We start from the raw sequence: 24,338 nt of genomic DNA on the forward strand, positions 1-24,338 counted from the left end.
GGCAGGCGACTTAGCTAACTGGTGTAGTGCTGGTAACGTGACCTGCTGGAGAGGAGGAGAGTGGTTGGTTGACAAAAGTTTGCGCGCGGCGGGGTGCGAGCGAGCGAGCAGCGACCGACCGGCCAGCCAGCCAGTGACGGCGACACGAAACGTCGTGAGCTCGAACTGAAGTTTGGCGGGAGTAAAAATCGCGGGAGCAAATTTACGACAATACGTGGCATTTGCCGCGTGCGACTGATAACCCCCCTCCTCCCCCTCGCACCCATCGCACAAGTCCACTTCCATATTTTGGCCAGCCCTCACACTTTTTCCCCAACTCGTCTTCCCTCGGAGCCATTCGCAGCCACAATGGTGCGTCTTATCACCCACAACATGCTGGCGTGCCACGTCCGTGAGTAGCTCACTGATCCAGCAAGTCAAGCTAACACGCCCAGGCAACTGCAACAAGGACAACTTTCCCCTGGTGTTCGCCGACGTCGAGCTCGTGGTCCGCGAGGCAGAGTTCAACCCAGACTTTCTGCGCCGCTTCCTGCCAAAGCTCGACTGGCCGGCGCTCGTCGACACGGCCCGCTCGCTCGGCGACGAGACGCTGCCAGACGACATGCCGGCCCAGTGGACCGACGAGCAGCTCAAGGCCCTGCACCACGTCCTGCTCGAGCTGCACGTCGAGGAGGGCAGCATGAACTGCCGCGGCTGCGGACACGTCTACCTCGTCCAGAACGGCATCCCCAACATGGTGAGTGTGTCTCCTGTTCACCGGCGATGTGACGATAGATAGAAGTCGCGACAGCCGTTTAGCTGCGACGCGGAACTCGGCCGTGTCTCCGGGCACGGCGGGGGGATGCTGACCGGCGGCGGCACAACATGTGCTTTGACTTCATGCACCACCCTCTGATCGCCTATCAGCCCCTATGATCTTCTGTGACCATAGCTGACAAAACACAGCTGCTCGCCGAGCACGAGATTGGCCGATAGGTCGCCGCACGGCCGCTGTCGCCGCCACACACCACATTCTATAGTACAACCAACTCGTCTTCATGTTGCCCAATCTACTGTATACAATATTGAATGTACAATCCATGCATAGTGACCTGTCCGGTCATGTAATGAAGCGTTGCAATGAATGAGCTACTACTGATGACGCTGCGTCTATCGACGCCCGCCGTATCCGCCGCCACCGCCGCCTCCTTGCCTGCCGTATCCGCCTCCCTGCTGCCCATAGCCGCCGCCGTTACCCTGCTGGAAGCCACCGCCGTTGCCTCCTTGGCCTCCTTGACGCGGGTCGCGGCCGTAGCCGCCGCCGCCCTGGTTGTTCTGGCCGTTGAAGCCGCCTTGGCCACCAAAGCCTCCCGGGCCACCAGCGCCGCCACCCTGTCGGTCGAAGCCTCCTTGCTGGCCGAATCCGCCGGGGCCGCCCTGTTGGCCGCCTTGACCGAAGCCGCCGGGGCCGCCTTGCTGACCGCCATATCCTCCTTGGCCTCCGCCAGCGCCGAATCCCCCACCTGGGGGTCCAGGAGGGCCGCCAGGACGGCGCCATCTGTCGCCGCCGCCGCCGCCGCCACCGCCGCCACCTCCGTGGTCGTTTCCAAAGTCGCGACCGCCGCCGCCGCCGCCAGCATTGTTGCCCCACTGGCGTCTTGCTGGCTGAACGGGGAGCCCGGGCGCCATGCCTCCAGGACCACCAGGAGGGCCGGTGGACGCCGGCCGGTTGAGGCCAGGGGGGCCAGGGACAGGGCTGTTGCCGCCGAGGCCCGGTGGGCCAGAAGGTGGACCACCAAGACCAGGGGGCCCGACGTTTGAGCGCGGTGGGGGTGGGCCGTTTGAGGGAGGCGGTGGACGAGCAGCGCCTCCAGTGAGACCCGGAAGTCCTGGCAGAGCAGTCGAGTTGCCCTCGCGGCCTGGGAGCCCAGGCCACCTGGACGGCTTTGCTTCTTCCTGATCCATCTCTGCTCGGAGAGCACCCTCCTCTCCCAGATGGTAGCGATCGATTTCGTGACCACCCTGGGGACGCGCTCGGCACCAGAAGCGAGCGGTGAAGTCCTTGCTACCACTGCAGAGGATGTGACCGAGGGGGTGGAACGAGAGGGAGAAGACCGCATCATCGTGTGCCGCTTCCAGACTCGTGACTGGCTTGGACGGGTCAGGAGCCTTGAGCGACCAGTAGTTGATTGAGCCGGCGGCGTCTCCCGAGGCGAGAAGCGAGTGGTGAATAGGGTGCCATGCCAAGCAGTTGACCTCCTTGGTGTGCCCCTTCATCGGCTCAAGCTCGCGGAAGGTACGGATGTCGAACAGGCGGATCAAGCCGTCGCCGCCAGCAGTGGCAACGATATGTCCCTCAGCGTTCCAGCTGCACGCGTTGACCACCGCCTTGTGGGAGTGAAGAGTGCTGAGATCCTTGCCGGTACGCGGGTCCCAGAATTTGACCAGCATGTCCTTGGAGCCAGAGACGACAAGTCCCTTGGTGGGGTGCCAGTCAACGCAGCGGACGTCCCATCCGTGGCCTGCGCGAGTTAGCTGGAGAGATCGCAGGAAATCAGCTACACCCACCACTCAGCTCGCGCTCCGCCGTTGCAGCGCGGTAGTTCCAAATCTTGACTAATCCGTCGTCGCCGCCTGTCACAAAGCGCTCGTCATTCGGGCTCCACGCGACACCGTGGCATGCCTCTCGGTGGCCCTGGAAGCCATGAATGTTGGTGAGATGGGGCGTGAAGTACTTGATGGATCCCGACTTGTCGCACGAGACGAGGTACTGGCCGTTGTGCGAGTACGACATGGACCGGATCGAGTCGTCGTGGACCTGCGTGATCGACTCGTAGTTGAACGACGCGCCGTTCCACAGCGTGAACTGTCCCTTGTCGTTTCCTGTCAGCAGACGGCGAGCATCTGGCGTCCACTGGACAACGCGGGTGGGCGAGCGTTCCTTGTTGATCGACGTATGGACAAAGTAGTCGCAGATGGACGTCGATGGGTTGTCTATGTGCGCCACTGGTGGCAAGAGCTGCAGATGTCAGCAACCAGGCCCACTCTCTTCGCGCTACTACACTCACGTTGATGATGTCCGACGGGCTGGGGTATATTGGTGGCAAGTATGGGTGGACTCCCTTCATCTTACCCAACTGGGCCTGTCAGCCAGTGCCCAATGTCCATCATGACTGCTTGTCGTCGCGCACGGCCATGCCTTGACCCTTGCACACTCACCATGCGGAACTTTTGGATACCGCCCATGTAGTCGACCGTTCGTCGCGGCTTGTACTTCCTGTTGGCGCGTGCATCACCTGGTGGGCGAGTGACGGCGGCCTGGTACGCTGCCTGCTCGAGGACCTCCTCATTGTCTGGATGGTTTGGCTCGAGATACTTTGTCGGCTTCCAAGTGTCTGCTTCGCGCGGTCTGGATGGTCCGGCCACATCGCTGGCCGTGGCAGTTGCCGCTGCTGTCGTAGTGACTGTTGCAGTCGCTGTCGCCATGATGCCAATGTGGTGTGAGTGGAAGATGGACAATGAATGCATCTCAGTTGGGTGTCGATGAGGTCAAGAGTGTGCACCATCAATGGCTCGACGGGATCAAATTTGAAGAGACTGACTGGTCGTTGTGGTTTGCTGGTGCGTCGCTTTGTCGTTTTGAATCACGACGACGACCACCATCCATCCACCTCATCTCGTCCTTCTTGTTCTCGTGACATCCATTCTCAATCAAACACTCTACCGCATCCACTCTCATCGCAAAGCCATGCAGCTTCTCGCCAAGGCCCGGTCATAAATTCTCCCAAACTCGTCTTGCATTCGCTTCGTTTCGATTCGCCCAGCGGGCCGCCACCTCTGTGACCCGAACAACAACACAAACAAATCTTCAACGCTCCGAGCAGCGACTACCCTCGGCACCCTTTAGCCCACCCCCTCATCCCACCGTGCACATCACTCTCACGCCTTTCAACACCCCCTAGTCGCTAGACTTGACACAATGGTGTACGACCCCGTGCGCGACTGCGACATTCCGTCGCCAGCAGTGTCGTCGCGACCGCCCATTTGGGGTTCCGATCCGCCCAACGCGCCTCCCCCTCCTGCTTTCCACGACAGGTCATCCATCTCTTCGACCCCATCAAATCGTCCTAACAGCCGTGGGGGACCCGGGTCCCTCCGAGGATTGCTCAACGACGATGCGCCGAGTCCTACGAGCCGCAGGGGTAGCGAGGTGACCGTGTCGTCCATCCCGGACGACGATCGCGACTACCACCACTCTGGCCCAAGTTCCCACTCGCGGCCACACCTCGCAAAGCTCCTCAACGAGCCTCCTCCCCCTCTCGTGCGCAGCACGTCGAGCGGGTCAGTGCCCTCTGTTCAATACGATGGCAGTTCACCCCGCATGTCGACGCCTGGCACGTCCTTGCATCCCTCGGCGCTCGCTGCGGCACGGACGAGCGTGAGCGCCAACCGCTCTCCTTTGATGAGCACGACCGGCCTCAGCAGCCCGGCATCCTCTTCATCGGCTCTGGGTGCCGACTCTTACCATGCCCACCCCTTAGCAGAGTCATTGTCGCGTCGCACGAGCTCGAGCTACGACACGCGTCCAATGCCTCCACCCGCCGAGCCGCCCATCCGCTCGTACGACCAGCATAGCACGCCAGTTCAACACAACTCGAATCTCTCTTCTCCTAGTGTATCAGTTTCACCTCGCAGCCAGAGCGTGGCACTGCCAGTTGTGCCTGCTTACTCGTCATCTCGACCGAGCTCGGCCCGCAGCAACTCGACCCCATGGCAGCCTCCTGCAAACGCGCACTCGTCGCCCGAGTCCACAACACGACGGCTGTCCGACGACCCCCCGGCACCACGTGTCTCATCGTCAAACGGTCGCCGCGCTGTGCCCCCACCTCCCCCTACCAAGCCGTACCGTCCTTTGAACCCAACAAGGTCGAGGACCATCCTTCAGCCAATTACAGACGATGAAATCCAGAGGCTTCGCGATATTGCCCAGCGCCACAATATCCTTCGCTCTCGAGGCACGCGGGCGGCGCCGTCATGGTCAGCGCCGTCCCCCAGCCCGTCTCGTCGCGGCTCAGAAGCCAGCGCCCCGGAAAACCGCCCCGACAACCGCCTACGCGAGCAGCGCGAGTCGCGCGAGTCGTATGGACAACCGCAGGGATCCAAGCGGCCCTCTGAAGGTGCTGACGACCTGCGGCCGGCTTCTCGCCCGCGAACGGAGAGCTACCATGGCAACGCTGCCAGCGTGGCGAGTCACTACAACTCTCGTCAAGAGGTTGGCCTTGAAAGGCGCGATCATTCACCAATCATCGGTCTGAAAAAGTTCAACAACTGGGTCAAGTCGGTCCTGATCGGCAAGTTTGTTGGCGGAGAAGGGCAAAGCCGGCGCAGAGCGGGTTCCAAGATCCTCGACATTGGATGCGGTAAGGGCGGCGACCTGAACAAGTGGAAGTTGGCCAGGATATCCCTCTACGTGGGCATGGGTAGGTCGATGTTGTTTGAAGTTTGTCGTGTTGCTAACGAGAGCAGATATTGCCGATGTCTCGGTTGACCAGGCTCGCGAACGATACAACCAGCTACGAGGCCACCGGTTCGAAGCCTACTTCAAGGCGCACGACTGCTACGCTCGGCCTATTTCGGAAGCGCTTCCGGAGGAGTACAAGCGGCGCGACCTCTACGACAACGTGACCATGCAGTTCTGCATGCACTACGCGTTCGAGACGGCATCCAAAGCTCGGATGATGATTGAGAATGTGTCGAGATACCTGCGCAAGGGTGGCGTCTTCATCGGCACGATTCCGAATACAGCCCTGTTACTGTGAGTGCGACCTGCTGTGTCGCTATGCGCGTGACTGACAGGGCAGTGAGCGGCTGGAGGAGATTCCCGAGGGCCAGCCTCTCGAGTTTGGCAACTCGTGCTACTCGATTACGTTTGACGAACGGCGACACAAGGGGCTCTACGGCCACGCGTATCACTTCTACCTCGAGGACGCAGTTGATGTTCCTGAATACACTGTTGACTGGGACAACTTTGTGTCGTAAGTTTTGGGGACGTGTGTCGCGGATCGGCGAGCTGACTGTGCAGTCTTGCCCGCGAGTATGGCCTCGAGCTCATCTACAAGAAGACGTTCAACGACATTCTGCAAGAGGAGCAAAGCTCGAATGAATATGGCCCGCTGCTTGGCAGGATGGGCGTTATCAATGAGGAAGGAGAGAGTTCAATGGACAGTGACCAGTGGGAGGCCGCGAGTGAGTACTGCTGGGGATACTTGATACCTTTTGCTGACACGTGCAGATTTGTATATGGGATTCGCGTTCGTCAAGGTGTAAGATTAGTATCACTAGCTAGTGGTCTGTATGACTATGTGATGCCCGTGGGCTGCAATGTCAATCCATGCGTGTGCTCTGGGTTTTGTTGCAATGATGGTGGTTGCGTTGGGGATCGGAGGTGTGGCTGCCGGTTGGCTGTGGGCGTCGTCGGAAGGCCGAGGCGTCATGCTGGGCTGGCTGTGGACTGGCAGTTGGGCAATGGCGACGGGCAAAGGCGACCATTGGTGCACCTAATCTTGCAAGTTAGAGCAAAGAGGGGCAAAGAGGGGAAGGAGGGAGTGGGAACTAGCCAGGACAAGGCCGCTCGTGGCGGAGCGAGTGCCTCCCTTCTCGGCGACCACAGACTGCAGCGGATCGAGGGAACCTAGAAACAGTTGCGATGACCAAGATGCAATTGCAGCAGGAATGGATAAACCTGTTCCTTGAACTGGAAAATGTAGATACAAAGGTGCAAGGCAGCCAGGGAGGACTGAACGGCAGGCGTGAGGGCATCGAGTGCAGCCAGCCCGGCCAAGCACGCACCCCTCTGGCTCTTCGGGTACGAATTCTCGCACCGACACTAAAGTTCACTGCATGCGCTCTCCGGCCGCCCCTGCCTCGCCCTTCGTTCTCGGGATCCGGGAGCACAGTGGTGTGGTCGAGGGAATGCCATCGGCGACCACTGTCGCACCACCCGCCACATGAGCTGTACGAGACTATCTACCCGTCCCCTCCTCTACATTCGGGACAACTGATAACTAACCCTGCTTCCCATAGTTAGTTCTCCATCGAATGTGTCGTCTTGTTCCCTCTGCGTCTCAAGCCAGGGGGGCACTGTTTGATTAACCGCACGTCGACCTCAACAGCAGTACCAACCTCGTGGTCACAGGTCACGACACAACCCTCATTCACTACGCGGTCCCGCTGCCACATCAATGCCCGTTCTGCGTACCAAGAGATCTCACAACTGCCGTGTACTTGCGAGTAGTTGACTCGCGATGCGACTCGCTGCACGACCGCAAACCGCGCGGCGCAGCTGTTCATCCACGCCTCCATCCGCCCTTCCGGCCTCCATTCGACAGCGACCCAACCGACTGCAGTCGCCCTGCCCGAGTGTACAGAAGTAGTGTCCTTCCTCGCTGCACCCGCGACCGCCACGCCTGAACCCGCACCCAGGAACCCCACTTGGCCACATGGCGTAGCGTAGGTTAAACTCGACGACTCCGCCCTGCGCCGCCACGAAACGCAAAAACACTGTCCCGAATCCGAGGTCCGAGTCCTAATCTATGGTTGTTCCCGCGTGCAAGATGCCGATGATGGCCGAGACGACCCTTTGTTGTTGTTTGTCGTCGCTGCTGTCCTGACGGGAACGATGACGACGTGAGCGGTAGCAGTTTGGCCAAGTGCAGTGTGGGACTTGATCTGCGACGACCAGCCGGTCAAGCAGAGCTGGGACGCCGAGTCGCCGCAGATCAAGTCGTGCCCCCGCTCACGCAGCCGCTGCTCTCGGCAATGCCAGCATGCGAGTAGAGAGCAAGTTGTCCAGACAACGGCGAACGAGGTGTAGGAAGGGTGACGTCATGGCAAACGGTGCCACACTGCCATGTCGCCGCCAATCTCCGAATCCATCTTGTCGTGTCGCGGCGCGTTTGAAGCGACCAGCCATTGTATATTGGTGTTTTGTTTCCCTGAAAAGCCTATAGCGCTTTCGCGCTAGCAGTGCACACACAATAAGCGCCCCTGGCGAAACCGCGTGCGCCCTGCGACGAAACCCTACAAACCCTTGGACCTGGCGCCGTCGCTGGGCGTGAGTCATCCCTGCGCCCCTGCGCCCCCTGCCAATCCAGCCGCCAGTGCTCGTGCGTGCGTGCGTGCGTGTTGTGTGTGCCGCCCGCCGCAGCCCAGCCCAGCCCCGGCAGCCCCGGTCGCCCCGCCCGACCGCCCACTTGCCTGGCTCATACCGCGCGTCAGTGCCAGGCAGGCGGCAAGGAACCCACACTGGGCACGCAACCGAACACCCCCCCTCCGCCTGCCAGTCTTCCCCCCCGTCCCCCCCTCACACCACCACCCACCCACATTAGCACACCCTTTCCATTGTTGACACGCTCACCACCCCACCTCGCAATCTCGTCGTCGTCCTTCATTTCCACCCTCCTCTTTTCCTCTTGCAAACTCGGCTGTGTGCGTTGCATAGACGCATACAGCTACCCTTCCTCACTGCATCACTCGCCCAAAAGACGGCCCTTGCTTTGTCACACGCCTCGCCACTGCCCGTCACGCTCCTCGCGCTCAAACGACGACGCAACCGGACATTCCGATCAAGTCGTCTGCCCCCGCCCCCCACCCACCCCCGCCTGCCACCGTCGGTTCCTCCACCCACTACTCCACAACCTCGAAAGGTCCACTCGCCCCTATCACGGCGTCTCTTCGGCAACTTGGCCTGCCTTGCTCATCACACAGCGGCACGTCGGCAAGCACAGACAGTCGACGCCGTCGCCCCAAGACGCCAGTGAGGCCAGCCTCCCCCCGCCCGGCCCGGCGAGCCAACCCCTCCCCCTCCTTCCCTCTCGGCCCCACTCTTGCTACGCCCCCTCCGGCATTTCAACACCCCCGCTTGTCGGCACGTCGGTCCTGTCTGCCGACCACGATCACCCTCCACTCCACACTACCATCTTGCATCTAGCACGGCTCGGACTGCACAGACTCTAGGCCGCCGCTCACTCCTTGGTTCGACCTGCAGTGGCCCTCCATCCCACCACCACGACCAACACCCCCCTGCTCACCACCACCTTCACGCGACGAGGCCTGGGCGTGACGTAGTGTCCACCCCGACCATCGTCTCCGTGCCTGCCGTGCAAGCAGCAGCATGACCGTCACCCAACGACGAGTCCGAGCCGACCCCCAGCAGGATCGTGTTGGTGAGTACTGCAGCCGTCTCCCCGAAAAGCATGCTGACGCCGTGCCTCCAGTCACCGAGCCTGGTACGTCGAGTGCTGCTCTGCGCCCCTCGCCACCGAGTGTTATGCTAACCACCGCGTCCGCAGGCGTCAAGTATACGTGTGACAGCTGTGAGTAGTTGCGGTGCAGCTGTGTCGAGTGACGACTGACACACACCAGGTGGCGTCGACATTACACATACCATTCGCATCAAGTGTGCGGCTCCAGAGTGCGAAGAGGTCGACCTGTGCCCGAACTGTTTCTCTGAGGGCAAGGAAGTCCAGAGACATCGCGCATGGCACCCATACAAAGTTGTTGTGAGTTTGCCATTCTCCATTCCCCTTTCTCCATCCCCCACCATGTCGCTCACACCCACCCAGGAGCAACACTCCTATCCCATCTTCACCGCCGACTGGGGAGCAGATGAGGAGCTCCTCCTCGTCTCTGGTCTCATCCTTCACGGCCTGGGAAACTGGATCGAGGTCGCGGACCATGTCGGAACTCGCACCAAGGAGGAGTGTGAAAAGCACTACCTCCAGGTGTACCTGGGGCAAGGCGGCGACAGTAGCAAGCTGCCGTCCACGGTCACTGTCGTCGACAGCAACCGCGAGTTCATGCCCGCCATGGACCGTGACTTCGAGGTCGACCCCGACGAGTTCCAGGAGAAGAAGCGCAGGAGAATAGAGGAGATGAGGAAACCTGCAGCCATCCCACCAGCGGGCTCTATCGCTCCCCTCGTCTCGGCTCCGACCAATCACGAAGTCGGTGGCTTTATGCCTGGCCGTCTCGAGTTTGAGCACGAGCTTGAAAACGACGCCGAACTGGCCGTCAAGGACATGGAGTTTGGCCTCGTGTTCAAGTTTGGTGGCGACGAGCAGCCGCAAGCAAAGATCACGCGGCCAGTCGAGGAGGAGGAGGAGGAAGACGAGGAAGACGACGATGACGAGGACGAGGAAGACGTCAAGCCCAAGACGGAGGACGACGTCAAGAAGGAGCCATCAGAAGACGACGACGCGAGCTCAAGTGGAAAGAAGCGGAAGCGCGAAAAGCCGGTCGTCGACCCAGGAGTCGATGTCGAGGACGAGGACGAGCTCGAGATCAAGCTCGCAATGCTCGACATCTACTTCAAGAAGCTCGACAAGCGCGAAGAGGTCAAGGACCTTATCTTTGAGCGCGCATTGACCGAGCATAAGCGGGTATGTTTGACTGGCATAGAGCGAATCTCGGAACCCAGCTGACCGTCAGATTCTTGCAAATGAGCGCAAGCGGCCAAAGGACGAGCGTGAACTCATTCAGCGATACAAGGTCTTTGCCAAGCTGCAGACGGCCCAGGACTTTGAGGTTCTGATCGAGGGCCTCATCTTTGAGCAGCAGCTCAGGCGAAGGATTGCCGAGCTGCAAGAGTACCGCCGTGTCGGCATCACCACTGGAGCGGAAGCCGAGGCATACGAGACAGCAAAGGCGGCCAGAGCTGGCTACCGACCGGTTGTTTCTCGCGAACAGACCGAGGTCATTCGCACAGGAGCTCGCGTCAATGCTGGACAGCACCGCTTCCTGCACGGCACTCCTGGTCCCCAGGGAGCGGCCGCCGCCAACGACCGCGGTTCGCGCGACCCCACACCGCGTGTGCCGGGCCACGGTGGACGCAAGCCTCCAACACCGCTCAACTTGGCCAACGCTGCGTCCCTGGACCTTCTCACGACCGAGGAGCAGACACTTTGCTCGGCCCTCCGTGTCCTCCCCAAGCCGTACCTGCTCATCAAGGAGACATATCTCCGCGAGAACGAACGGCGCAAGGGTTTGCTCAAGCGCCGCGATGCTCGCAAGATGATGAAGATCGACGTCAACAAGTCTGGACGCATCTTCGACTTCCTCGTCGCCAACGGCATCCTCAAGCTCATGTACGACCCAACCATCAAAGGTCTTGGACCCGGCAAAGAAGGCCACCACGTTGGTGTCCCCATCGATGTCACGACGGGACGGCCACTGGTGCAGCCTGTAGTCCTCCAGCCGACAGCAGTCACGAACGGTGGACCGTGATGACTATGCCTGCCGGCGGGGGAGGAGATATCAGCCTGGCGCGTTAGATCATGGCGCCGAGGCTTGTGATTAAGCAATAGTGTTGTTTTGGGCAGCGGCACGGGATTAGCCTGTGCCGCGTTGTGCGTGAGAGCGAGAGAGAGAGAGAGAAGTCACATTGTGTAGTAGTAGTCTGTCTACCATGCATATGAAGAAAGAAGTCAGCAGCAGCCAAGCTACGACGACACTGCGTCGCCAAAGAGGGCGCGGCCACGGGCGCTGAGACGAGCAAAGCCCATGCGTGCGTCGGCGTCGTCTGGTGAGCGCTTTGCGAGCTCTCCGCGGTACGTGACGTCCTCGAGCGGGGGTGTGGAGAGTGCGACGGCGGGGAGGAAGAGGCCGAGTGCGACGAACGCTTCGATGACGATCTGGGGGGGTGGGTTAGGTGTGGTTACTTGTGCGTAGACGTAGACACGCACCGAAGTCGGCAAGGCGCCGGCTGGGCGGCCGAGGGCCTTTAATGTGCTCAGGTCTGTGAGGTCAGTCGCTGGTCGACGCGGCCACGGCGCGATCCTGGGAGGCCGGCCGGGCGCCGCTTCCGGCGGGGAGACTCACACTCGTACGTCGAGAATGCGGCTGGGGGGGTGGGTTAGCGACGCGGCGCGGGCTGGATGGACACGACAACGAACCGTGGAACAGGGCGACGACGGCGACGGTCGCGAGGAGCTTGCCGAGGGATGTGGACATGGTGGGGGGCGGGGAGGGGCGTGGGGCGTTGGGGGGATGTGTCGGACTGTCGATCCCGGCGTTGATATGGATCGCGGAGAGCAAGAGGAGGAGCTGGTTACGAGCTGCGAGGCGGCATCGACGGCATCGACAGCATCATCGACCTCGTTCGCCGCGAGCCTCGAGCCTCGAGCTGGACGCGCAGCTCGCATGGTCGCCATGTGGCGGTGGGATGGATCGCGCGGGAGCAAATCCCACATGGCAGCTCCACACCGCAGTGACGGAGTGAAGAGGCCGCCTTTGGCCTTTGGGTCAGTGGCACGCCGCACAGATCCCGCCCCGCGCGCCTGGCCTGCCCGCCCACGGCCCCCCCCGCCGTCCACACGCCCCCACGCCGCCGCTGACCGGCCGGTAAACTTGCCGCGCTCCCAAGTACCCCGGCCACTTCGCGCTCCGGGTCCCGCCTCCCCCCTTCCTCTTCTTGCAGCATCCACCAGCAACGACGCAACGACGACGACACCGACAACGACCATGCCGCCAAAGGCCGCTGCTCCCCCTCCCGAGACTGATAATGGCGCGGCCGACCTCGTGAGTCTCGCCTCCCGCTCCCCTATCACCGCTGTACGCCCCCTCCCCCCAGCGGCATCGCCGGCCGCCGCAGCCCCCGCCCCGTGTACAATCATTGTTGCTGACGCGGTTGTGCACTCGTAACGTGATCGCCAACTGGCGCCTGTTTTCCAACTGATATCCACTCTGCCTCGGTCTTTGCTCACCGATGGTGACGACAACAAACGACTACCGCCGACGCCGCCGCCTTGCTCTCCCCCACCGCCGCCGCCGCCCCTCCCTCTCGGGCTCGTAAACGCTGTCGACTATCGCCGAACCCACCCTGTCCCTCTACCCCCCTGCCCCCCCCCGCCGCCCCACACTCTGCTCGACGACTCTGGCCCCACGACGGCCTCGACTGACCACCTACCCCGCCTCGCTTGTGCCCATATACTCGCTCGCTCGCACCGAGGTGCTTACAATATCCCCATCGCACATCCGCGGCCCCATCAACAAATCGGGACGATAAAAAATAATGCCCCCTCAACAACGTCGGCGCCGCGACCACTCGCTATCGCCATCCATGATGCAGGACGACTCGTCTAGCCGCGGCGGCTCGGTCGCCCCAGAGGCAGACGGAAACAACAAGTCAAGGTAGGGTCGAGGTGACTTGGGCATGCTGACATCCAGCTCGTCTGCGCAGATCCGCAAGGCGCAGAACCGTATCGCGCAGCGCGAGTTCCGACTGCGTAAGCAGGTGTGTATGATGTGGCTTGATGTGGTTTGTGCTGACACGTTTGTAGCAATACGTGAGTGGGGTGACGGGATGGGCCGACTGTTGCCGCGCGCGCACGACCCAACCGCGACCAAGTGCTGGTGGCAAAGTACTGACGGAGCTAGATTCGCGACCTCGAAGCCCGTGTAGAGATCCTGTCGGGCGACAAGGAGGAGCGCATCGAGCTCATGCTCCTCCTGGTGCGCAACCTCCTTCAGGAAAACAAGGAGCTCCGGACCATGGTCAAGAACATGGCCTCGTTTGTTGGTGAAGGTGAGCCAGCACTGGCCTCGGCTTGGCACTAACATGCAGGTCTTGGCTCATGCCTTCCCCGTCTCGGCCTCAACTCGGCCCAGCTCGACTCGATCCTGAACCGCGCCGACACTGACACGGCGTACGAGGCGTTTGTGGCACTCAAGGCGAGCAAGGAGCTCGAGGCGGCCAACCCCGGCATCGAGATCGCGCCGCTGCGCAAGCGCTCGGAGACAGTGTCGGGCGGCGCGGGCGGGTCTATGCCCAAGCGCAAACGTGCCGACAGCGTTACTACCAACACCATGTCGGTGACGTCTGCGGGCGACAAGCGGCCACGAGGAGTGTCGCCGATGGAGAGCGCGTCGCATGCTGCGGCCGCCTCGCTCGTCGCTGGCGGCTTTGGCAACTGGGACTTTCTCTTTCCCGACCAGACTCAACTGGGCGCTGTAGCCGGCCCTGGCCCTAGCACCATTCAAGGTGGCCAGCCGCTTGGCTTTCCTCCCAACACTGCGTACGGCGCGTACGGTGTCTTCCCCCCGATCAACCCTTCAGTAGGCTCTGGCGAGGGCGACACGCCCGAGTCTGAGCGCCAGCGGAGCCTGCGCGCGGCCGTGGCCCACCTGACGAGCTCGACGGCGGAGCGGTCGCAGACGCCCAACATTACGACATTAGCCAACAACATGAGCGCTGCGCAGGTCGAGGAGCGCCGCCGGCTGCAGGAGGAGCTTCGGTTGAGCCTCGAGGGTGAGGAAGCGGCTGAGCGCAAGCTTGACGCTCTGCAACTTGTCACGTACCATCTGAACAAGTGAGGGCGAGGGCGGGTGCTGGTGCCGTGCTGGTGCTGACGCCACAGCTTTCGCGTGAACGCCGAGTACTCTCTGCCGCCGTCGCTGCACCCAACACCGGTGCAGCAGACTGTGCCGCACCAGCACGCGATTGACGGGATCCTGTTCCCGACGATCCGCGATAGGATGATTCTGCTGCGCGGGCGGTTTGACCTGGTGGAAGCGTTCCACATGTACATCAGCGACGTGAGTGGGGTGTGACTAGCAGCGCTGACTGTAGTTTGCAATCCACGGCGACGACGTGCTCGACCACCGCAACTGGGAGCCGTCTGAGCGGTGGCTGCGCGAGTTCCAGATTCTTGCCGACGGCGAGGTGTACGCGATTGCGAACAAGTGGCGGGTGCACCGGGGTCTGGCGCCGCTTGTGCGCGAGGCGGATTCGCCGCAGACGACGGTGGCGCTGGCGGGGCTGACGGGGAACATGTCTGCGCACTAGCGGGGGGGGGGACAGTCTGCGCACTCAGCAGCGCAGCTAAACATGGCGCATGCATGGCGCACTAGATTCTATTGTACAGGGGGCACGACTATGCAGCTAATGTAGGATGAGCGGGTGCCGGGGCAGTGGAGTCGCAGTGCTCACCGGGAGAAGAGTACGTTGCAACGAGGTAGGCCCACATGTCGGACGCATGCGAGTACGCCCTCAGGCGGTCCTTTATCTCCGGCGCGACGGCCCGCAGAATCGCACCCTGCGCCGCGTGCTCGCGTCTCCGCCAGGCGAGCCACGCCTCGCGCTGGCCGAGCAGGAGGAGCTCGTTGCGCACACGCGTGTCCGAGCTCGTGCCGCGGGGCAGCGGCTCAGCGGCGGGGAGGGCGGGCTCGACGAGCCCAGCGCGGACGGTGCGCGCCCAGCGTGCGTCGGAGGGCGCGTACGGCTCGGCGTCGGTGCCCTGCGCCGCGGCCCAGAGGTCGGAGAGGAGGAGGTACTCCTCCATCAAGGCGTGCCACTGGGGGAAGTTGGGCCCGGTGAGCCGGCTGCCGAGGGCCGGGAGGCCGGCGGCGTCGAGCGAGGCGGGGGCGGGGGACGGGCTCATGGCGCCGTCGCTGTCCGCTGTGGTGGGACGGGGGGCGGGGGCGGGGGCGGAGGGGGCAGCGAGGGAGAGGCCCAGCGAGCCGGCGGGGAGGAGGTCGGCTGGTGGGGTCGCGTTGGACTCTGGCAGCCGATGTGGTGGTGGTGGTGGTGGTGGTGGTGGTGGTGACTGCGCCATTGGAACTTGAAGTTGGGTGACGCTAGGACCGTGCACAACAACAAACATGCGCTCGCGACCGCCCCCGCCCGCACCCCCGACGCCCCGGCCACTTTGCATGTTGACAAAACCACCAACGCCCACCCACGTCGCCGCAGGGTCGGCGCGTGTCGCGCACGCGCCTCGCACCGATGACGCCGCCGCCGCCGCCACTCCGTCACACCCCTGCCACGCCCACACCGTCTACTGCATATTATAGTCTACACCACGCCGCCGCCTAGTCCCCGCCCCGCCGGTGCAGCACGGCCAGCTCGAGCTCCATCTCCGACACAAACTCGTCCAGGTACCCCCGCTCCCAGCGCGTCCACAGCCACCCGACGTACAGGAACGTCGCGCCCGCCGCGCCCGCCACGAACGCCACCAGCGTAAAGATGGGCTGCAGCCACGCCTTGGGCTGCCACGCCGACCCGATCGTCAGGCCGAGCGCGACGATGATGGCCAGCGGCACGAGCAGCGTCAGCTTGGTGCCGAGCGCCGCCGCTTCCCGGCTGTACGACCGGATGTTGGTGACCGCCGCGCGGATCGCGCTCGCCGTCGCGCCTGACGAGTGGGCGCGCGACAGCTCGTACGCGCTCGTCGGGGACGGGGGCGCCGCTGAGTCCTCGGCGTCGAGCGACAGCAGCGGCGCCGTCGCGCTGTAGTGCGTCTTTGGCGTCGCCGGCTCGCGCGACCCCTCGCCCGCGGGCTCGATCACAAACGTCGACGTCAGGCCAAAGTGGTCCGAGTAGGAAAAGCTCTCGCCCGGCACCAGGCCGTCGAGCACGACCTTGCTCTCGGCGCAGTGCACGCGCGGGCCAGTCTCCGGCCCGCGGTAGAAGATGTAGTCTAGTCTCTTTCCGCCCTGCGCCGCGATGCCCGCCGGGATCGGCTTGCCCTGCGACCACGAGTTGAGCGGCGAGTCGCACGTCATGCCGAGGGTAGTGAGCGCGGTCGCGGCCTGCAGCCCGACGGGCGCGGGGTCGTTGGCGTGAGGGTGGGTTTCGAGGAACGAGTCGTTGAGCCCGCCGTACGTGCGCAAAAGCGAGATTGGCAGCGAGAAGGGCTGCGAGTTGAAGTCGCCCATCTGGGCGGGTTAGAGCCGTCTCCGCGTTGGGAACCCACCACAAACACCCAGTGCCCCCGCGCAGCGCTGCCCCGCACCTCGGTGGCCAGCTGCCACGCCTGCGTGACGCGGTGCGTCTGGCGCGTCTCGGGCCCGCCCTCGCCAGCGGCGTGCATGTGCGTGTTCCACACCTCGATCGGGCCGAGCGCGGGGTGCTCGAGGACCGCGCGGGCGGCCGCCTTGTTCACGAAGAAGTCGCCCGCGATGACTTCCGACGGCCGCCCCGACAGGTTGTACGGCAGCGCGTGGGCTTCGAGGAAGGGCAGGCGCGAGAAGACGGCGAGTCCGGAGCCTAGTGCGCCGCTGGGGGGTGTGAGCGGGGACACGGGCGGCGAACGGCACGGCGTTGGCTGGCCCGTTTGGCGGGCGCGGGGCTGCCACTCCACCGCCGTGCTCTGCTCGCGCTGCGCGCTCGCTCTTGCACTCACGTATGGTAGAAGCGCGAGTACGGCAGCACGCCCTGCACATCATCCCGCACCTGCGCAAACTCCTCGTGGATCCATATCTCCTGCAGGCAGACGACGTCGTAGTCGGCTCCTCGGAGGTAGTTTGCAATGGCCGCGAGGCGCGGCGCGCGCAGCTTGGAGATGAACGCGAGGCCCCTGGGGCGTCAGCTGGGTCAGTACAGCACACGCACCAGACGTTTAGCGAGAGGATCTTGAGCTCGCTGCGGTCGCTCATGGCGTGTGGTGTGTGGGTGGGTGGTTGTGAGATCGTGGCCTGGCGAAGTGCTCGACTTGTCGGCCGGGTCGACGTCATTGACTGAGGGGCCAATCGTGCTGGCCACTAACTGGGAGGCGCGAATACGGTGCGAGGCGCACAAGAAACTTCTGCACTATCCAAACTCAGTCGCGAGGAGGGTCGCGGCGATGGCGAGCAAGCAAGCAGCAGCACAACACATCCATCGGCACATCGACCAGTATACAACAGCAGCACATACAGCGCCGACGCCGCACCGCGGGCAAGCCCGCAGCGCACACGCGGCGCTCTACAAATGTCGGTCGCCAACACCCCCAGCACCGGCACACCGCCCGTCTTCGCGCCGCAGAACCTTGCGGAACGGGCACTTCGGGGCGTGCGTGACCGGGCTAAAAGAAGCGCGCACAGCTTGGCTATCGCTGGGCAGACCAGAGCCCCTGCGAGGGGACCCTCCGTTTAGGTCTTGGAGACGGGAACGCGAGACCCAACATCGAGAGTGGGAGGGAATCGAACTTTTATGTCTCTGCGCGAGGCGTTAGCGATGCACGAGGGGGGTATGATGCTGGCTGCTGCGCGCCAGCATATCATGCCAAACTCACCCGTGGATTTTGTTCAGCTTGTAAAAGATGCCAACGCGCCATCTTTTATGCCGAGGGAGAGGGGAGGGAGGGGGGCGAGCGAGGGGCGGAGAGGGGGTGATCTCCGCTTGGGGTAAGGAGGGGGGGCGGTTTACGGGCGGCCACGTGCTGTAATGGGCGGGGGACCGGGTGCGGGCCTAACGACTGCGTGCCTATTACCCCACACCACTTGGCTGAAACATGGCGACGAGCCTTGCAGCGACGTACACAACAAGGAATGCCGATGGACAGTCCGACGCCGCCGCAGCCAGCCGCCGCCCGTCCGCCGCTGCTTGCGCCAGTGAACGCCTTGAGCACAAGACTCTCTCTCTCCAAAGATCCGACATTCATCGACATAAACACGCGCGCACACCAGCACGCGACTCGACTTTGCAATGCCAACATCCATCAGCCGCGTAAGACACGACTCGATGCAGAGCGCGTCCAGTCTAGGCTGGCCACGGCCACCAAGCCCCACAGTGAGTGTACTGTCCACGTTCGTTGTCGGCCGACAAGACAAACATGCCGTCGCCGCGCTCGGACGCCAGCGCAACTACGGCTGCTGCGCGGCAACGCGACCGACCAGACCACCACGCGTCCTCGTCCAGTCACTAACCCCCCCAGTTCTCGACCACGACCACAGGGTCAAAGGTCAACCTCGCCGACTCTCATACACTCATCTCGCGCAAAGACCTGCGCGCGTCCATTGCCTGTTTCGAAGACGTACGTGCCCAGTCGTATCAGAGACGGCCGGTGACTCACGCCACAGCTCATGGCTGCGGCCAAAGCGTATCGCAATGCCCTGCTCGCCATGTCGGGCGCGACGGCCGCGTTTGCGAGTGCCATGGAGGCGTGCTCGAGGTGAGTGACGCCGCAGCGGGCGACGACTTGCGACGAGGTGATGGGGCGGGTGCCGGGGGAAGCCGGAGATGCGCCGCTGGGAGGCTGGGAGCCGCCCTTGAGGGCTCTCGGGGTGGGCGGTGGGCGGCGAACGACAACCCCGACGCACTACTAACGTGCCCAGGATCAAGGGTTGCCGGGGTGCCAACGCCGCTCTAGCAGGCGGCGCCGGACTCCAGTTCCTTATCTCGAACCACGAGCAGATCCTCGCCGACACCGTCTATCGCCAGTTTGAGATCCCCCTGCTCGAAGCTCTCGACAACTACAAGCTGATTACCGCCGACCGACTCGCCGCGTACGAGAAGGCGCTGCACCAGCAGAGCGACAAGATCCGGCGCACCGAAGCAGAGAACATGAAGATTGGGCGCAGGCGCAAGCGGGACCTCAACCAATTCAGGCAGGCGCTGGCCGACCTCCAGCGCCAGGTCGATGAGCTGGACGCCATCAAGCTCAACTACCACGAGGAGGTGCTCGAGTCGGAGGAGGAGGCGTGGGACACGGTGCTCGGCAAAGTCGCGTTCGTGATCCGCTCCCAGCTCGACTTCTACGAGAAGATTGCCGGCAAGGCGAGCGACCCGATCCTCGAACCGCTCGTCATGAGCATTCCCGACCCCTTTGACGCGTACGGCCCGCCCAAGGAGGAGGGGCAGATCTTTAGTGTGCTTTCTCCGTGAGTGCGGGCATCAGGGGATAGATTGGCTGGGGTACTGACGATCGCACAGACTGGGCCTCGACACGGGCGCCACTCCGCCGACGCCCAACCTGACGAGAATCTCGCACCCCAGCTCGTCATCTTCGACCCCGCGCAACGCCTCTCCGTCGAAAATCGCCGGGTTTTCGACATTGGCCCAGGCCCAGACGTCAGTTGTGGCCGCCGTCGGCGAGCGTGGCCTTTGGGACGAGTCGTCGAATGGACGCGCAAAGAGAGAACTCAGTGTGATCGACGAGCGCGACCCGATCTTGTCGAGCCCGGCGAAGAGCACCGACGCGCTGTCGCAGGCCGAGACACTCAAGGCGGACACACTCAAGGCGAAGGAGCAGGCAGCGGCGGCGGCGGTGCCGTTCCCTTCGGGGTCGACCACCAGCGATGTTGACGGCGACGGCGACGAGCATGGCGACGACCACGACAAGCCAACGGTGGATGAGGGATCCACCCGCGGCTCACAACCCCCCGAGTCGACACACGGCTCACCACCACGACTTGACACGACTACTGCACCTGTGGGAGTAACCGCCTGACGGTTCCCGCTCGTGCAGCCAGCACAATCTCCACAGTCATAGCCACCTGCGCACGCGCACATCTCTCCCTGCACTCTCATTGTACCTTTTTCATCCGGACCCGGGCTCTTTCTCTTCTCTTCTCGTTGTTCTATCGATCCCATTGTAGCGTTGACCGCGGTCGGTCCATATGCATCGTTGTCTAGTGTCTATGGGAGCTGGCCGAGCTGGCTGACAGGCCAGCTAGGACAGGATCCCCCCCGTCGTTGTCCTTCTCCCTCCTCGTCGGCGTTGCCTGCCTCCTACTCCGCCTTCTTGCTCGCACTGCCGTTGCTCTGTACAGGGCCGGGGCCAGCGCCAAACACCCATCCCTCACCCCATCCGCCCTCAGCCCCGCCGAGCTGCCAGCCGCCAATGCCGCCGACGCCGACCCAGAGCCACTCGATGAGCCCGCGGACGCGGCCAAACACCGACTTGGGGCGGGTGCGCGGGATGTGTTCTGTAGCAGCGTACCACACCGCGCCAAACGCGAGGCCAACAGCGTACCCGGCGAGCACCTGCGGGATCGAGTGGTAGCGGAGGGCATACCTGTAGTGTGAGCTGCGTGAACGGAAATGCAGCTCACCTCGAGTACCCGACCGTCGCGGACCAGGCGACCACGCCGAAGAGGTAGATGCCGGTCCTGACCTTCCTTACGAGTGCGACGCGGGGGCTCCCCGCGGCGCGGGTATACCTCGAGCGCAGGGAGAGGGCGTAGCCGACGGCCCAGGCGACGACGAACGCGCCGGCCTGCGAGTGGCTGCTGGGCATGCCGTACCCGTCGCCGACGTGGAGGATGTCGGGGAACGGGCGGGGGGAGCGGACTGCGCGCTTGAGGACGAGCGAGAGCGCCTCGTTGGCCACGCTGCCAGCCGCGAGGAGGAGCAGGCTGAGCCGCCGGCCAAAGACGACGAGGGCAAAGTACGCGACGAAGAGGAAGATCGGGCTGAGGGACAGCAGCGCGAGCGGCACGCCGAGCGGGTCGGCCGACGCGTACACGATGTGCGTGAGGCTGAAGTGCTTGTCTGGGTCGTATGCGGACATTGCTGGTTGGTGGGCGAGTGGGAAGAGTGATGGAGCGTGAGATGCAGCCGTGGCAGTTGTGGTTGTGATGGCTGCTGGCTGCTTGGGCCCCGCAATGCGACAAAGACCCAACACTGGACGATGACGGCGGCGTGCAGATTCGACATTTGCCCATTGCCCGCGACGACGACTGCGCTCTCGACACGACTCCTACCCTCCCCCAGCTACTTGACCCTCCCTCGGCACCACACCGCAGAGGGGGGCGACAGCGTACTCGACGACGCGACGCGCGACCGCATCGCAACCAGCGAGCACCATGCCGCGCACGCTCGCCTCGCCACCGGCGGCGACGATTGCCGACACCGCGCCCGGCGGCGGCGCGGGCGACCACCTGCCCCACTGGCTCCTGTTCATCTGCGGGCTGTGCACGCTCGTCGGTGAGTCGCGGCTGCCGTGTGCTGCGCTGACCCCCAGCCACGGCCGTCAGCATCATGTCGATCGCGCTCCAGCTCAAAAACTACCGCATGCCCCAGCTCCAGCGCAACGTCGTCCGCATCATGGTCATGTAGGTGGCGAGCCTGGCAGCGCTGACGGCAGGGTACCGCTCTACGCCATCTCGTCGCTCATCGCGCTCTACTCGCTCAACGCGGCCTTCTTCATCGACGCCGTGCGCGACCTGTACGAGGTGAGTTGCGGCCACAGGCGGCACCCCTGACCCCAGGCATTCGTCATCTACGCCTTCCTCCAGCTGCTCATCACGTACCTCGGCGGCGAGCGCGACCTTCTGCTCCGCCTGCGCGGGCGCCCCCCCATCCCCCACCCGTTCCCAGTGTCCATCTTCCTCCGGCCCATGGACCCCAGCGACCCCTGGACGCTGCTCAACCTCAAGCGCGGTGTGCTGCGTGGGTGTTGGAGGGGAGGAGGGAGGGCTGACGCGTAGAATATGTCCAGATCAAGCCGCTCCTCGTCGTCGCGACGGCAGTTATGAAGGCGACAAACACATACCATGAGGGCGACTTCAAGCTGTCCTCGGGCTACACCTGGGTCACAATCGCCTACAACATCAGCATCAGTCTCAGTCTCTACTGCCTGGCCATGTTCTGGGTCGCCGTCAACAAGGACCTCAAACCGTTCAGACCGATCCGTGAGTGCCGCTTCTTGGCCACCGTGCTCATGACGACAGCCAAATTCCTGTGCATCAAGGGCATCCTCTTCTTCTCCTTCTGGCAGGGCGTCCTCATCTCGTTCCTCGTGTCGGTCGGTGCCATCACAAAGGTCGGCCCGTACACGGACCCAGAGCACATGTCGCTTGCGATTGTCGACTCGCTGATCTGCCTCGAGATGCCGGGCTTTGCCATTGCACATGTGAGCTGACGCAGGTGTGCAGGTAGCTGACATCGCAGCAATACGCCTTCCAGGCATCAGACTACATTGACCCCACGCTCAAGCACGCCGCGCGCCTTCCTTTCTGGTACGCATTCAGGGACGCCTTCGGCGTGAAAGACGTGTGGGAAGACATCAAGTACACGTTCCGTGCTCGGGGCGTATCGTACAAGGCGTACGAAGCCGCCGATGGAGGTATCCACCACGACGACGGCCGCATGAAGCGAATCCGTGCAGGCCTGCGGTACTCTAAGGGCGGCAAGGCAAAGTACTGGATCAACGCACCAGGAGTCGTCAACGCTCCAGGGCAGGACGGCTCCGTCCGCCGTTCGGGCAATGGTTCTGAGCGCGCTTCCCTCATCCCGAAGACGTATGGCGCAGTGGACCAAGGCCGGACGAGCCCCGGGGCGTATGATTCGTCGAGCGACTCGGATCTCTCAGACGCGGCGAGCCTCGACTTTGACTCGGTCAGCGAAGGCGAGGATGCTCTGTACGCCCGCGCCAGGAGGATCGGCTATGCTGGTTTCCCCAACGTCGACGTCAGCAAGGAGCAGGAGCAGCGCCGCCGCTGGGCCGAGGAGGAGGGCTTCTTGTCTGGGCGCGTCGCCCGCCGATCCTCGGATCCTCACACACAGCAAGGTCCCAGCCAGCCCGTGCGCCGCAGTGCCAATAACAAGGGCCGTGGTAAGGGTACTACGCGCAACGGTGTGTATGGCGCCTGGGCCGACACCGCAACCGGCACCCCAGGCCCTGCGCCCGCTGAAGTCGACGACGCTGCGTTTGACGGCGAGAACGAGAACCCCAACGCATGGCACACCGGCGGTGCTGAGGACACGACGCTGCGGTGGACGAAGAAGAGGCTTGCGCCAGCCTCAGCGGCACCGCGTGCCCCACCTCCGTCATCAGTCGTGCCGACGCGCTTCGTACTCGAGGACACGCCCGAGCCTGAGCCCGAGCCTGAGCGCATCGATGCTGTCGACCTGATCACCGAGGATGTCATTGAGGAGGAGAACCTGGGAGAGCGCGAGCGGCGCCGTAGCCAACGCGCCAAGGCTCTGGTTGCTGATAGCTTCACGCCGTCACGGTCACGACAGGGTAGCAGCGCGACGTCGGCGACGCGGTCTCGCCAGGGAAGCAACGCGCGGCTCGTGGACCCGGCTCGATCTCGCCAGAGCGGCTCCAACCCACCGTCGCGTTCGTCGGTTGAGCAGCTGCGTGAGCCTGCCAGAGTCCTTGAGCCAGCCCCAGCACCAGCACCGGCACCGGCACCAGCACCAGCATCGACACCGCCTCGCCCCCCATCCCCAGTCAGCGAGCCGCCGCAACCCAAGGCCACCTCCTCCTCGTCAAAGCCGATCTCCCAGCCGAATGAGCCATCGCGTCGCTCCCAGAATGTATCCGGCACGTCGACTGCCTCCAACTCGACCGCCAACTGGGGCGCGCACTCGACGGCATTCCCCAAATCGGCGGACGAAGAGGCTCCAACCTTCCGCGCCTCGTCCTTTAGAGTACCTTCCTACACCAAGTGGTCGAATCCGGATGATAACCCATGGGCATAGAGTTTGTTCTGTATCCACATGATGCACAAAATGGTTCTGTGCCAGCCTCGCAGGCATGTCGGCGAGCTTGAGCGATCACAACGAGAATGTCATGGCGTGGTGGAGGCGGGGCACCGCGGAAATTTTGGGTCCGCTCGTACAAGGACTGATATTTTGACAGTTGGCCACC

At 63.3% G+C, this 24,338-nt stretch overlaps 10 protein-coding genes across 10 annotated transcripts; 5 read left to right on the forward strand and 5 right to left on the reverse strand.

Annotated features, from left to right (window-relative positions):
- Nucleotides 1-348: 348 nt before the first annotated feature.
- Q8F55_004326 (uncharacterized protein) lies at nucleotides 349-975 on the forward strand (the record flags this gene model as incomplete). The annotated part of the gene is made up of 3 exons (XM_069352845.1): nucleotides 349-391; nucleotides 435-736; nucleotides 946-975. The coding sequence occupies 3 exons, from the start codon at nucleotides 349-351 to the stop codon at nucleotides 973-975; spliced, it is 375 nt and encodes a 124-aa protein (XP_069210263.1).
- Nucleotides 976-1,149: 174 nt separating this feature from the next.
- On the reverse strand, nucleotides 1,150-3,465 carry PFS2 (pre-mRNA cleavage and polyadenylation factor (CPF) complex subunit; the record flags this gene model as incomplete). Its single annotated transcript, XM_069352846.1, has 4 exons — nucleotides 1,150-2,501; nucleotides 2,548-2,998; nucleotides 3,048-3,116; nucleotides 3,199-3,465. 4 exons carry the CDS (start codon nucleotides 3,463-3,465, stop codon nucleotides 1,150-1,152), a joined length of 2,139 nt encoding a protein of 712 aa, XP_069210264.1.
- Nucleotides 3,466-3,958: 493 nt separating this feature from the next.
- ABD1 (mRNA cap guanine-N7 methyltransferase) lies at nucleotides 3,959-6,306 on the forward strand (the record flags this gene model as incomplete). Its single annotated transcript, XM_069352847.1, has 6 exons — nucleotides 3,959-4,320; nucleotides 5,062-5,459; nucleotides 5,506-5,794; nucleotides 5,841-6,014; nucleotides 6,062-6,225; nucleotides 6,272-6,306. The coding sequence occupies 6 exons, from the start codon at nucleotides 3,959-3,961 to the stop codon at nucleotides 6,304-6,306; spliced, it is 1,422 nt and encodes a 473-aa protein (XP_069210265.1).
- A 2,845-nt stretch (nucleotides 6,307-9,151) lies between these two features.
- ADA2 (Transcriptional adapter ada2) lies at nucleotides 9,152-11,262 on the forward strand (the record flags this gene model as incomplete). The annotated part of the gene is made up of 6 exons (XM_069352848.1): nucleotides 9,152-9,203; nucleotides 9,255-9,266; nucleotides 9,330-9,353; nucleotides 9,403-9,539; nucleotides 9,603-10,418; nucleotides 10,468-11,262. The coding sequence occupies 6 exons, from the start codon at nucleotides 9,152-9,154 to the stop codon at nucleotides 11,260-11,262; spliced, it is 1,836 nt and encodes a 611-aa protein (XP_069210266.1).
- A 215-nt stretch (nucleotides 11,263-11,477) lies between these two features.
- Q8F55_004330 (uncharacterized protein) lies at nucleotides 11,478-11,988 on the reverse strand (the record flags this gene model as incomplete). Its single annotated transcript, XM_069352849.1, has 3 exons — nucleotides 11,478-11,669; nucleotides 11,721-11,788; nucleotides 11,931-11,988. 3 exons carry the CDS (start codon nucleotides 11,986-11,988, stop codon nucleotides 11,478-11,480), a joined length of 318 nt encoding a protein of 105 aa, XP_069210267.1.
- A 510-nt stretch (nucleotides 11,989-12,498) lies between these two features.
- Nucleotides 12,499-14,821, forward strand: Q8F55_004331 (uncharacterized protein; the record flags this gene model as incomplete). Its single annotated transcript, XM_069352850.1, has 7 exons — nucleotides 12,499-12,555; nucleotides 13,106-13,167; nucleotides 13,204-13,270; nucleotides 13,414-13,561; nucleotides 13,601-14,345; nucleotides 14,394-14,571; nucleotides 14,606-14,821. The coding sequence occupies 7 exons, from the start codon at nucleotides 12,499-12,501 to the stop codon at nucleotides 14,819-14,821; spliced, it is 1,473 nt and encodes a 490-aa protein (XP_069210268.1).
- Nucleotides 14,822-14,909: 88 nt separating this feature from the next.
- Nucleotides 14,910-15,590, reverse strand: Q8F55_004332 (uncharacterized protein; the record flags this gene model as incomplete). The annotated part of the gene is made up of 2 exons (XM_069352851.1): nucleotides 14,910-14,917; nucleotides 14,966-15,590. 2 exons carry the CDS (start codon nucleotides 15,588-15,590, stop codon nucleotides 14,910-14,912), a joined length of 633 nt encoding a protein of 210 aa, XP_069210269.1.
- Nucleotides 15,591-15,846: 256 nt separating this feature from the next.
- ISC1_2 (phospholipase C type enzyme) lies at nucleotides 15,847-17,412 on the reverse strand (the record flags this gene model as incomplete). The annotated part of the gene is made up of 4 exons (XM_069352852.1): nucleotides 15,847-16,692; nucleotides 16,731-17,034; nucleotides 17,160-17,333; nucleotides 17,369-17,412. The coding sequence occupies 4 exons, from the start codon at nucleotides 17,410-17,412 to the stop codon at nucleotides 15,847-15,849; spliced, it is 1,368 nt and encodes a 455-aa protein (XP_069210270.1).
- A 1,066-nt stretch (nucleotides 17,413-18,478) lies between these two features.
- Nucleotides 18,479-20,186, forward strand: Q8F55_004334 (uncharacterized protein; the record flags this gene model as incomplete). The annotated part of the gene is made up of 5 exons (XM_069352853.1): nucleotides 18,479-18,526; nucleotides 18,672-18,770; nucleotides 18,817-18,908; nucleotides 19,072-19,617; nucleotides 19,670-20,186. 5 exons carry the CDS (start codon nucleotides 18,479-18,481, stop codon nucleotides 20,184-20,186), a joined length of 1,302 nt encoding a protein of 433 aa, XP_069210271.1.
- A 281-nt stretch (nucleotides 20,187-20,467) lies between these two features.
- Nucleotides 20,468-21,248, reverse strand: Q8F55_004335 (uncharacterized protein; the record flags this gene model as incomplete). Its single annotated transcript, XM_069352854.1, has 2 exons — nucleotides 20,468-20,753; nucleotides 20,791-21,248. The coding sequence occupies 2 exons, from the start codon at nucleotides 21,246-21,248 to the stop codon at nucleotides 20,468-20,470; spliced, it is 744 nt and encodes a 247-aa protein (XP_069210272.1).
- Between the last annotated feature and the right edge of the window lie 3,090 nt (nucleotides 21,249-24,338).

This window comes from Vanrija albida (genome assembly GCF_041260175.1).
Source record: "Vanrija albida strain AlHP1 chromosome Unknown contig_3, whole genome shotgun sequence".
Taxonomy (NCBI): Eukaryota; Fungi; Basidiomycota; class Tremellomycetes; order Trichosporonales; family Trichosporonaceae; genus Vanrija; species Vanrija albida.